Source organism: Trichechus manatus, unplaced genomic scaffold (assembly GCF_000243295.1).
Source record: "Trichechus manatus latirostris isolate Lorelei unplaced genomic scaffold, TriManLat1.0 scaffold00010, whole genome shotgun sequence".
Classification (NCBI taxonomy): domain Eukaryota; kingdom Metazoa; phylum Chordata; class Mammalia; order Sirenia; family Trichechidae; genus Trichechus; species Trichechus manatus.
This window is the reverse complement of record NW_004443946.1, coordinates 25590165-25603655: the sequence shown is the minus strand read 5'-3', so window position 1 is coordinate 25603655 and position 13491 is coordinate 25590165. Positions and strand designations below refer to the sequence as shown.

Below are 13491 nucleotides of genomic sequence, written 5' to 3'. Positions count from 1 at the left end.
TGGTGACTGTTCTGCTGTGTATGTTTTCAATAACAACAACAAAAAGAAACAAATTAAAAAAAAAATAAAATAGGATAATGAGCTAGCAAGGGATAGGGCAGGAGTGGGGCGGGGGTAGCTACTGTAGGTAGGGTTGGTCAAAGAAGACTTTGCTGAGGAGAAGCCAGGCATGAAACAATCTGGGAGAAGTGTGTACCGGGTAGCAGGAATAGCAAATGCAAAGGTCCTGAGGTGAGGGGATCTTGGTATATCAGATGATCAGAGAGAAGTGCAGTGAAGATGGAGTCCAGTGTGCAAGGGGAACAGGGACAAGATGAAGCAGGAAAGGTGGGCACAGCCAGACAATCTGGGAGCCCATAGCCGTGGGAAGGAGTTTGGATTTTATTCTGAGTGCAGCGAGAGGCCATTGGAAGGATCTAAGGAGGAGAATATCATGGTCTGAATTCCATTTTATAAAGATATATAAAGAATTAACTACAGGAAAATATGTGCTTTTGTGGCTGAGTTTTAAATGCCAGACCAATATTCCCTTTACTGGAGGAGGGCAGCACTGAGGCCCTTGTATTTCAGCAGCAAAGATGGGGTCTGAGGATCTGTTTGTCTAAGAATTGTCTCTAATTGATGGTCTGCTTCTACTGACAGTTACCCCCAGGGGACAACATCCTGGTGCCCAGCTTATAGCTGGGGTTTCAGTAAGGACTCTGTGTATGAACCAGGGAAACTAAAAATACTTTCTCAATCAATGAAGTTGCTGTAATGGGTGTGTGTTTTCTTTCTAGGTAAGATTCACTGATTCACCCTAGATACAGCAATCTCCATCAACCCCCCAACCCCCGGTTTTGAAAGTTGTGCATCCTACACATTCTTTAGCCTCCATAGCAGAGATTTATTTTGTCACGTCTGGATGCCATTTGAAAGGCAAACCTTGGATACAAGAGAAGCCAAGTCTTTTTCCTCCCCTAAGCGTCCCCTTTCCCACCCACTCCCTGCCATTATTTACCTGAAGGAATCACACTGCTTTTCTCCTGCCTCCAGCCTCCTGTCCTTGGCAGCCCCTTGACTTCAACCCTGAGTTGCGTATGTCATCAGAACACCCAGTGGCAGCTCAGGAATCATGGCCAGGTTCAATATAAATCCCGTCTTGCTTAGGCAGCTTTGCATAATAAGTCCCTGAAAAGTCTTCACCAGAGTAGGTGCTGGCAAAGGAATTTATTGGGTCTAGTGGGCCTGAACATCAGACTGAGTGGCATTTTAGTCATAACGGGAGTTTTAGGCTCAAATTCTTTGCTGGTCTTGGCTTTTGCAAGGCAATACCCTTGTCCTCACTGGGCCCTTCCTGTTCTGAAGGTCAGAGTCACCTCCAGAGTGACCATTCTAATGATGCCACCGTGTTCTTCATTCATTTGCATTGACCAAGTCTCATGGACATTTTGTTAGGGGTAAGAACTTTCATGGGAATAGTCTGCTACATGTTGGTGCTTCCAGGTTAATCCATGCCAGCTGCCTGAATAAAGGTTTTCCCATAGGAACACGACTAGCTGGGTTAAACAAAGAAAACTAACTGGGCTTTCCAGCCCTGCAATTGAAACATGGTGGTCGAGGAGCATCACAAAGTCCTCTTGTTCAAGTTCTTGCTTTGGAGGTGGGGAGCTATCCCTAAATCAGTGAGTCTCACATTTCTCATAATCACTGAAGGATCTGTCAAAAATACGGATGTCCATATCTCATCTCAAACCTCCAGAATCAGAATTTCATGCCCACCTCCCTCCCCAATGATTCTAGCAAAACCAAAGTTTGAGAGTCACAGCCCTAGGTCATTCTTTTGGGAAGTAAGATGGTGGCGTTCTTGATAAGCACGAAAGGAGTGTTTCCTGCATTAGGAGAGGAAGAGCTAGCCCTCCTGGGTGGGTCTGGTGGCAGTACAGTAGAGTATTCAGTGAGCTTCTTGCAAAGTTCAGAATGGAGGAATAACAGAGTAATAGAATAAACTAATTCTATGGTATGTTGTAAAGACTACAGCCTAGGAAACCCTATGGGGCAGTTCTACTCTGTCATATAAGGTCATCCTAAGTCTGAATCACCTCAACTGGCATACAGCAACAATCTTTACCTAAGCACATCATGGAGCCTCTGGTGGGTTCGAACCACCGACTTTTAGGTTAGCAGCTGAGTGAGTGCTTAACCTTACACCACCAGGGCTCCTTATAGTCTAGTACCCATTGCTGTAGAGTTGATTCTGACTCATAGTGACCCTACAGGACAGAGAAGAACTGCCCCATATGGTTTCCAAGGAGCGCCTGGTAGGGATGACAAATATTAAACATTGAATTGGGTTGAAACTGACCTTACTAGTAGTACTACTCTTGTTGTCATTGTTGGAAGAGGATAGAATGAAGGAGGAAGGGGATTGAATCTCCCTCACCCATCCTCTGTAGCCCCAGTGGCTTCACTAGGGGGGTGTGTCCATACCCCCTGACACTTTCAGAGGGGGTGACACCAACATGACCCCAGGATCTGTGGAGGTGGCAGTGCAGGGCCAGTGTCATTGGGGAGGGGCCATCAAGGCAGTGGCATCACTAGGGTTGGTGTCACCTGTCCCCCAGTGTGGTAACTCGTCACTCCCACCCCTCCCATCACCCTCAAGTCAGGGTGTAGGTGGTCAGGCTGCGGCATCGCCATTGGGTGGAAAGGAAGGTCTCCACCTTAGCCAATGGGAGAGGGGAGGAGCTGCGGGCAGCCACAGGGCTGGGAGGGATGGGCTGCCATTGTGACAAGTGGCCCTGCTGTGGGGAGGCGGGACGGGCCCCCCTGTAGGGGAGGTTTGCTGGGCACCGCCCACTCCTTCCCCTCTCCCCCCTGCCCCCTGCCCCGCTGGGAGGAGGGGTGTGACACCATGAGTTACTGCACTGGGTGACATCAACCCTAGTGATGCCTCTGCATTGCCCTCTCCAGTTGTAAACATCCTAATACATGCAGCCCGGTTTTCTTTCAAGAATGGCTTTAGGAATAGTACAGCTTCAGGAAAAATGAAGTTTCCTCACCTTGCCAAATATTGCCCTGCTTGCTAGTTATAATAAAACACAACATAACGGAGACGGCTTTCCGTGCGTATATGGCTTTCCATGCAATAATCGGAGCTAAACATTTAAGTGCAAATAGCGGGAAGTTAGCATATCGGTGTAGATGAGTTTTACTGTGTTTGTGGGCGGTTGTGGAAGTGTGGGCAGCTGAGTGAGACAGCAGGAAAACCAGGTGCCCACAGAGAAGAAGAGGGGGTGCTGGGGGGAAGGAGGAGCCAGAAATCTGTCCTCAGGCCAAGCTTCTCTGTATCTCTGCTAATCTCTGCACATGTGAACAAATAGAAGTGATGGGCCAAGGTCCTGTTTTTATAGCAAAAGGGGACTTGTGGCTGCAGCAGTGGGAATCCAGTGAAAAGGATGACTTGCTGAGAAATGAAAGAGCTCAGTGCCAGGTGGGATGAAGGAAAGGGGAGGGTCAAGGACAACTTGCCAGGGAGACGCAAGAACAGTGTTCCCTCAGCCCCCTCTGCTGCCCCCAACCTTAGAAGAATGGAGACCCTGGGAAGGAAGCAGGCTTCCAGCAGAAGATGAGGAATTTGCTTTTCGACATGTGTTTGAGGTATGGCAGGACACTTGTCCTTGGGTGAGAATACAGAGCCAGAGAGACAGTGAAGAGGGAAGATCCTCAGATGCCTGGGCTGGAGATTTGGATCTGGGAGTGAGCTCAGAGCTGTGGATGTAGAAACTGAGAGAGTGGATGAGGTCCCGAGAGGGAGGTTGGATGTGTAAGGAAGAGGACAGAATGTCTTGGAGGGGGTGATGGGTTCTGAAAATCACATTCACAGCCTGTTGTTGTTGGCTGATTTTCAGAAGTAGGTCGCGAGGCCTTTCTTCCTAGGCCGTCTTAATCTAGAATCTCTGCTGAAACCTATTCGACATCATAGCAACACACAAGCCTCCACTAACAGACAAGTGGTGGCTGTGCATGAGTTCCCTTTGTCGGGATTCAAACTTGGGTCTCCTGCATGGAAGGCGAGTATTCTACAACTGAACTACCCTTGTCCCCTTTTGGAGGAGCCTAGTTGGCAGTAATTTTGGAGAAGTCTCCTGTTTTTTCACTCAGAATCCTCTTTCACCCTCTGGAATTTCTCTCTCCAAGGATAAGCTCCCAGAGCTAAGATGGCTCCCTCAGTCCAGGTAGGGTCACAAAGGGGACTCCCTCATCCCCCAGTCTACCCCCACTGGAGCCAGGCAGCCAGTGCTACTCCAACCAGCAGGCCATGACATCTCCTTCTTGGCTCTCACGGAGAGTTCAGCAATTTGTTCTCCTTGCCTTTCCCCTTTCTGATCGCAGCCTTGAGTAGCCTGAAGTCAGTTGTTGATGAGAACATCATTCTACTCTGCCTTGTGCCAGCTTCTTCAAGCCCAAGACATCTATCATCCCAGGGTAATCTAGCCCCCTCAGTTTGGTGCCGACAGGTGATGGCTGAGGCTGGGCCTTGCCTGACCCAGCCTGGGGCACGTGGGCCACCACTCCACAAAATGAGTCATTTGCTGTCAGCCTTTCCCTGTTTCCTCTGCCCCTTGCAACTTAAATGCAAATGTCACCCCTGGGATCCTATCACTGTGGGATTTTTTCTATTTGGTAGAAATACCATAATGGAAAGGACGTTTGTCCTCTCTCCTGTTTAAATTGCTTTCCATGGGTTAGGGAGAACTGGCCATTGATTTTCTTCCAGAGAGAGCAGCAAGTTCTGGGAAGATTTTGGCTAATTAACTTTTGGAGAAATGCTGCTTGGATTTATCAAGGGGGTTGAAGTCTCTCTTCTCTTCCCATATCTTGAGAAAGGCTTTAAACTTTTATTTCCGAATCTCTGCCAGCACCCGGTCTATTTAAAAGTGGCTTCCCTGGAGATGAAGTCAGAGGAGGTGTTGGATGCCACATTTTTGCCGTCCACTTCCATCTTTAATACAGTTGTTCCAGTCTGCAGAAAGTCTTTTCTGTTTACTTAAGAGAGGTATCATTCACATAAAGATTACATTTGAAAATACACATTTCTCCCCAGCACCCCTGTTACTAATAACATTGCATGTTACGAAAGTGGAAAGTATTTAAGATGAAATTAATTTTCGCCAGGCATGCCACTTTGTTTGACTTTCTCGTTCCATTTGGTGGGGGGCACAGGCACTGCCCAGTCTTACTTTTCATTTCAGCAAGTTCACGTTCTTGTTGCTGTCTTCCGGAATGGAGCTGCTAGAAGCTGGTTACTAACATATCAGGAAATGTCCTATTTGAGATCCTACTGTGGATTTCTTTAGTATTGGAGTCTAGAAGTTTGTTTTGAAAATGGAAACCCTGTTCCCTCCAGTGGGTGACTTTTAGTGTACAATTCATCCCCCCCCACCTTTTTTTAAGGATCTCCTTTTATGGGTTCTCTTGGCAGCAGAATTTCTGGGGCTGGAATAGTTAACATATTTTTTGGCAGTCTGTTGAAAGATCATGGGAGACCAGATCACTGTTTCTCACATGAGACGCCTCTCTGCCGTGTGTTCTTGTCAGTTCTCATCCATGTGGCATGGTTGATTTGTGGAGAGGAGCTAGAGCACCTGGGACATCCTGGACAGGCTGTGTCATCTTGTCTGGGTTTAGCCGACTGTGAAAGTTCTCAGTCACACTGAGCTACATTGCCTTGTTGTTGTTAGTTGCCCTTAAGTTGGCTCCGACTCATGGCGACCCCATGTACAACACAATGAAATGTTGCCAGGTCCTGTGCCATCTGTATGATCATTGGTTTACTTGAGTCCATTGTTGCATCCACTGTGTATTTTGAGTGCCTTCCAACCTAGGGGGCTCATCTTCCAGCACTATATTGGACAATATTCTACTGTGATCCATGAGGTTTCCATTGGCTAATTTTGGGAAGTAGATTACCAGGCCTTTCTTCTTACTCTGTCTCAGTCTGGAAGCTCTACTGAACCCTGTCCACCATGAGTGACCTTGCTGGTATTTGAACTATTGGAGGCATAACTTTGTTTTTTGCCAATGCCTTCAGTGCAGCTTGGACTTCTTTAATACCATCAGTTCTTGATCATATGCTACCACCTGATGCAAATACTTTGTGGGAAATGGTTCTTTATTTTTGATCAATCTCATGACATTGTTACCAACTTTGATTACATCAGCTTCTGTGTGTTTAGTTTTATAGCATTGTAATGGGCTTTCATCCATGCCTTCCCCCCTCCAAATTCATTTCCAGCTGTGTGGCCATTATAGTTTATTACAGTTTGGTTTTGGAACTGCTGGGATACTTTCTGAGCACATTACTCCTTTCTTGTGATAGTGAGGGTGTTCAGAGGTGAAACAGGAGGAAAACGGTTTCCTTTAGGAGGCATGTCAACAGGTATTTACAAATGATGCCTCAGAAACCTGAATGGTTGTTTCCTCCCGGAATAAGACATTTGTTTAAATTCATTAGTAGAATCAGACCCATTGCCTTTTTTTAACAGTATGTTGTTGTGTTTAGGTGCCATAGAATTGGTTCTGATCCATAGCGACCCTGCGTACAACAGATCGAAACACTGCTCGGTCCTGCGCCACACCCACAATAGTTGCTATGCTTGAGCCCGTTGTTGCAGCCACTGTGTCAATCCACCTCATTGAGGGTCTTCCTCTTTTTTGTTGACCATCTACTTTACCAAACATTATGTCCTTCTCCAGGGACTGATCCCTTCTGACAACATGTCCAAAGTAAGTAAGAGGTAGTTTCGCCATCGTTGCTTCTAAGGAACATTGTGATTGTACTTCTTCCAAGACAGATTTGTTCGTTCTTTTGGCAGTCCATGGTAAATTCAATATTCTTCACCAACACCACAATGCAAAGGCATCAGTTCTCCTTCAGTCTTCCCTATTCATCGTCCAGCTTTCACATGCATATGAAGCGATTGAAAACACCATGGTTTGGGTCAGGCACACCTTGGTCTTCAAGATGACATCTTTGCTTTTCAATACTTTAAAGAGCTCTTTTGCAGCAGATTTGCCCAATGTAATGTGTCTTTTGATTCCTTGACTGCTGCTTCCATGGGTGTTGATTGTGGATCCAAGTAAAATGAAATCCTTGACAACTTCAATCTTTTCTCCATTTATCATGATGTTATTTATTGGTCCAGTTGTGAGGATTTTTGTTTTCTTTCTGTTGAGGTGTAATCCATACTGAAGGCTGTGGTCTTTGATCTTCATCAGTAAGTGCTTCAAGTCCTCTTCACTTTCAGCAAGCAAGGTTGTGTCATCTGCATATCGAAGGTTGTTAACGAGTCTTCCTCCAATCCCGATTCCCTGTTCTTCTTCATATAATCCAGCGTCTTGGATTATTTGCTCAGTATACAGATTGAATAGGTATGGTGAAATGATACAACCCTGACGCACACCTTTCCTGATTTTAAACCACGCGGTATCCCCTTGCTCTGTCTGAACAACTGCCTCTTGATCTACGTACAGGTTCCTCATGAGCACAATTAAGTGTTCTAGATTCCCATTCTTCACAATATTATCCATAATTTGTTATGATCCACACAATCGAATGCCTTTGCATAGTCAATAAAGCATAGGTAAACATCTATCTGGTGTTCTCTGCTTTCAGCCAAGATCCACCTGACATCAGCAATGATATCCCTAGTTCCACATCCTCTTCTGAATCCAGCCTGAATTTCTGGAAGTTCTGTGTTGATATACTGCTGCAGCAAAATTTTACTTGCATGTGATATTAATGATATTGTTCGATAATTTTTGCATTCAGTTGGATCACCTTTCTTGGGAATAGGCATAAATATGGATCTCTTCCAGTCAGTTGGCCAGGTAGCTGTCTTCCAAATTTCTTGGCATAGATGAGTGAGCACGACTATTATTCAACTTTACATACCAACCACTAAGGCCGAAGATGAAGAAATTGAAGATTTTTATGCAAACAGGATGCATTGATAATTAGTGGTGATTAGAATGCGGAAGTTGGAAACAGAGAAGAAAGATTGGTAGTTGGAAAATATGGCCTTGGTGATAGAAATGATGCTGGAGATCACATGATAGAATTTTGCAAGACCAATGACTTCTTCATTGCAAATACCTTTTTTCGTGAACATAAGTGGCAAATATACACATGGACCTTGCCAGATGGAATACACAGGAATCACCTAGACTACATATGTGGAAAGAGATGATGGAAAAGCTCAATATCATCAGTCAGAACAAGGCTGGGGCGGACTGCAGAACAGACCGTCAATTGCTCATATGCAAGTTCAAGTTGAAACTGAAGAAAATTAGAACAAGTCCACGAGAGCCAAAGTATGACCTTGAGTTAATCCACCTGAATTTAGAGACCATCTCAAGAATAGATTTGATGCATTGAATACTAATGACCGAAAACTAGACAAGTTATGGAATGACATCAAGGCATCATACATGAAGAAAGCAAAAAGTCATTAAAAAGACAGGAAAGAAAGAAAAGACCAAAATAGATGTCAGAAGAGACTCTGAAACTTACTCTTGAACATTAAATAGCAAAAGCAAAAGGAAGAAATGATGAAGTAAAAGAACTGAATAGAAGATTTCAAAGGGCAGCTTGAGAAGACAAAGTAAAGTATTATAATGACGTGTACAAAGAGCTGGAGATAGAAAACCAAAAGAGAAGAACACGCTCGGCATTTCTCAAACTGAAAGAATTGAAAAAATTCAAGCTTCGAGCTGCCATAGTGAGGGATTCTATGGGGAAAATATTAAACGACACAGGAAATGTCAAAAGAAGATGGAAGGAATACACAGAGTCATTGTACCAAAAAGAATTGGTCGACGTTCAGCCATTTCAAGAAGTAGCATATAATCAGGAACTGATGGTACTGAAGGCAGCGGTCCAAGCTGCACTGAAGGCATTGGCGAAAAACAAAGCTCCAGGAATCGACGCGATATCAGTCGAGATGTTTCAGCAAACGGATGCAGCTCTTGAAGTGATTATTTGTCTATGCTAAGAATTTAAGAGTGTAGAAAAGTCAGTTTAAAACTTTGCCTTCTTTATTCCTCTATTCTGGTTAAGAAATGTATAATTTTTAACTTAGAGACTGTCCTTTTCAGTTTTTGGCTTCATCAAATGTACATAGAACCAAAACAAGGGGAGATTCATAATGTTGCTTCAAAATGAGCTTCTTGATTCTCCCTTTTGCCCCTGCAGTCCCTGTGACCCTTCCTCTCCTGTCCCTTCCTCCCCCCTCCCCCCTCCCCACTAAGATGCTCAAGTTTACCTAGTGGAGGCTATGTTATTATATTTGTATCTCCCTGAGCACTTTATTAGCCTCTACCACATGCCTGTCTTTTATTCATTAGGCATTTGCTCTCCTTGATTATTTTCATGCTTTACATTTGGGATAAATTTTATATTTTTGATCTTTGAAAAAGACACTAACTTAAAATTATTGGTGTTACCGTATGTCCAAGGATACCAAGGCATCTTAGTCTGGAAGTTCTGCTGGAACCTGGTCAGAATCATAGCGATACACAAGCTACCACTGTGCATGAGGTGCATTGGCCAGGAATCAAACCTGGGTCTCCCACATGGGAGGCAAGAATTCTACCACTGAACTACCAGTGCCCTCGGTTCTACTTTTATATGATAAATAAAACTTAATGAGTGCTGACCAAGAACCAGGCATTCAGGGGACGCAAGGAAGAATATGGCATGGACTGTCCTGGAAGAGGGGACCTGGTTACAGACACAACTAGCTGTAATATAAGTGGGGTGAGGTGAATGCATCAGTAAAAGCAAGCTCATGGTAGTATAGTCTAGCAGTTAAGACCATGGGCTTCAAGTCAGACCCATGCTGAAAGCCTGATCCCGCCCCTCTCTGGCTACATCCTGCACATGTTACTAACTCATTTGTAAAACAAAGATACTTGACAAGGCTTGCTGTGAAGATGAAATGAATCAAAGCCTAGCACAACGCTGTCCAATGGAAGTGTAATACAAATCACGTATGAATTTAAAATTTTCTAGTTGTTGTTAGATGCTGTCAAGTCGGTTGTGACTCATAGCAACCTTATGTACAATGAATGAAACACTGCCCAGACCTATGCCATCCTCACAATCATTTAATTTTAATAATTCATTTTAATTAACTAATATATCCAAAATATTACCATTTCAATCTGTAATCTGTATAAAATCATTAATGAGATATCTGACATACTCTTTTTTGATACTATGTCTTTGAAATCTATCGTGTATTTTACACTTGCAGTACCTCTCACATTTCAAGCATTCAAAAGAGCAAGTCTAGAAAATATTTAGTATCTTGCCTTGCACAGAGTACATCCTGAATATATGTAATTGAAGGAGCCCTGGTGGTGCAGTGGTTAAGCCCTGCTAACCAAAAGGTCAGAGGTTTGAACCCACCAGCTGCTCCATGGGAGAAAGATGTAACAGTCGACTTCCGTAAAGTTTATAGTCTAGGAAACTGTATGGGGCGGTTCTACTCTGTACTGTAGGGTGGCTGTGAGTTGGAAGCGATAGCAACGAGTTTGGTATATGTCATTGTTATCACTGTCATCATCATTACTATTTCAAAGTAGGTGCTGATGTAGAAGTTACTAACAAAATAGGGTTAACGTCCTTTAACAGCAAATTTTCCATTCTTTTTCTCTGCTCTTCTAAGATCATGAACAGATCAAAATAAAAGAGAAAAAAGTCAACCCCCCTCCACTCCTTAGCAAATCAAACAATCTTTCTGTTTCCTAGTCCTTCCAGTCTTTGTTTATATGGAGGGTGTCTCTTCTACTGTAATGGGAATGTATGCGTCTGTGCTGGTGGATTGGGTTCATTCTAGAGTGCCTTTGCTGGAGTCCTTGTATTACCACTGAAACAAAGTCTGGCTAATGGGGGATGTCAATGGGTAGGCTCGAGAAGCCTGATGTCCTAGTAGATCCCATGCAGATCTACTATGCAGTTGTTTTTTGAAGTTTCAGAGCAACCTCCATTCTGGAGCAGGACCTCATGCTTCCTAGAGCACCTACTTGCTTCGTTTACATGTGGTTGATTCTTGGGGCCCTAGGTTCTTTGTTAAAGTAGCTCCTAAGTTCCCAGTGGCTTGGGATAGGAAACAGGACCTGATGGAGACCTGACACTGACTTGCATTCTGCCACTTGGCAGGGCTCTTGGTACTCATTGCCTTGGTCTTCACAACTGCAAAATCCTCCTGGGAGGTGGGTGAGTGACATCAGTTGCTCTCTGGGTGTGTTTCAGTTTCCCCTGGCCTCACTTGTCTGTTCTCTGTCTCCTGGCAGGCTTGGGGACCAGTTCTACAAGGAAGCCATTGAGCACTGCCGGAGTTATAACTCTCGGCTGTGTGCAGAGCGCAGTGTGCGCCTCCCCTTCCTGGACTCGCAGACAGGGGTGGCCCAGAACAACTGCTACATCTGGATGGAGAAGAGGCACCGAGGCCCAGGTGAGCCATGCCTCCGCTGGGACCTGAGCATGTTTGGGTTTCCAGTCTGACTGGAGGAGGGCCAGTGGTTGTCTGGGATCCACACAGTTGAGGTGGAAGTTGGGGGGCAAGCTGCTGCACAGGGACCTTGAGATACTTTCAAGAAGGTCAACTACCTTTATAGTTCCTGGAGGGTGTTCCAAGGAAAGTATAAAGGGTGATATGGGGCATTGAAGTGTTGTCACTGGGGAAAGAGTGAAAGAGTTGAGGTTGTTTAGCCCAGAGAAGAGAAGACTTGAGGACATGACAGTGATCTTCATCTTTTTCCCTTGCGTGTTGATGTAACCTAATTGTTATCACTGGAAATCTGTAGTCAGGTCTGGTTTTGAGGGCTGACTCTCTTACCAAGCTTCACTTCCTCAGGTTCCTTATCTGTAGAATGGGGATAATAATAGTATTTACATCATAGGATTTTGTTGGGGTTAAATGAAAACCTTCATAAAAAGCTCATAGCATGAGTTTAGAGCATAGTAAGTAAGTGCTCCAAAGATGTTGATTATTATCACTGATATTACTAGAACTATTACTACTCTTACTATGACACTGGTCTTCTAGGCTCCTGAGGACAGAATAAAAACCAATGGGTGGAGATTAGGAAGGCAACTACAGGAATACAGCTTTCTGGCTCCATATACCCGATAGGGGTATGTTTTAAAAATCTTTTTATTATGAAAAATTTCAAACCCATACAAAAGTGGAGAGAATAGTAAAATGAATCTGCACATATCTATTACCCAGACTCAGCAATTATTAACTCATGGCCAATCTTGTTTCATGTACACCCATCCCCCATTTTCCTTTCTGACCCCAGTTTATTTTGAAGTAGATCTAAGACAGTATATTATTTCATCTGTAAATGTTCCAGTAAGGACTTAACAGAAAACTCCAGCAAACCCACCACTACTATCAAGGTTCAAAGAGTTAGCAATAAGACTTTAATATCATCAAATATTCGGTCAACATTCATTTCCCCAGGAGTTTGTTTAAGTCAGGATCCAAACGTTGTTCCTACATTGCAGTTGGTTGATGTGTCTTTTTAAATTTGCGGATTCTTCTCTCTCTCTCTCTCACTTTTTAACCCTTGCATGTTATTTGTTGAAGAAACCCTTTAGGGTTTCCAAGATATCATTTTACTGAATTTGCTGGTTGAATCCCCATGCTGTTATGCCTGTGAATTTGTAGTTAGGTCTAGAGACTTGAGCAGATTCGGGCTCTAGTTTTTTGGCAAGAACACTTCCTAAGTGGTGTGTACTTTCATCAGGAGGCTCATATGGTCTGGTTATCTCTCTTCTATTGATGTTAGCAGCCCTTGATGATAAGTGCCTATATACTTTATTCCATTAAGGGTTGAAAAAAAGGTGATATTCGATTCTATCATTACTTCTTCATTTATTAGTTGTGCAAGACCTATAAATAGAAACTTTCCCTCATTAAAAATTTGGTTATTGTGAGGTACCGTTTGCATAGGAAAGGCAGGGTAAATGATAAACTGGTAGAAGAGTTTTCAAAATAATGAGTTGCTTCCCTAGTATCCTCCAAAAGTGACTGATGAAGTTTTTTGTCTTTTTTTTGAGTACCATGATGAACTCATAGATTTAAACATATTTGATGTATTTTAATCCATTGCGGTAGTTATTCTTATTGATGTTTACATTGTTCCGTCTTCGGCCAGTAGGGCCAAAACCCATACAACCCCCTACTGGGGTTTTGGCCATTATTGTTTCTTTCTCTCTCTTTTTAAATTTTATTTTATTTGTTGTTATTGTTGTTGAGAATACACACAGCAAAACATACACCAATTCAACAATTTCTACGTGTACAATTCAGTGACAGATTACATTCTTCAAGTTATGCAACCATTCCCATCCTTTGTTTTTGAATTATTCCTCCCCCATTAACATAGTACTGGTGTTTTGAAAAAACTGCAGCAGTTTTTTTTTTTTTTTTTTTT

General features: G+C 43.5%; 1 protein-coding gene and 1 non-coding gene across 2 annotated transcripts in view; one reads left to right on the top strand and one right to left on the bottom strand.

Moving 5' to 3' along the window:
* DPF3 (double PHD fingers 3) overlaps positions 1-13491 on the top strand; it is a 137017-nt gene that overhangs the window by 15169 nt on the left and 108357 nt on the right. Inside the window, exons 2-3 of the mRNA XM_023726118.1 lie at positions 3566-3639; positions 11341-11501. Of these exons, the coding sequence (XP_023581886.1) occupies positions 3566-3639; positions 11341-11501 (235 nt within the window). The remainder of the gene's footprint in view (positions 1-3565; positions 3640-11340; positions 11502-13491) is intronic.
* On the bottom strand, positions 9582-9652 carry TRNAG-CCC (transfer RNA glycine (anticodon CCC)). Its single transcript has one exon. It is a non-coding gene; the product is annotated as a tRNA-Gly (tRNA).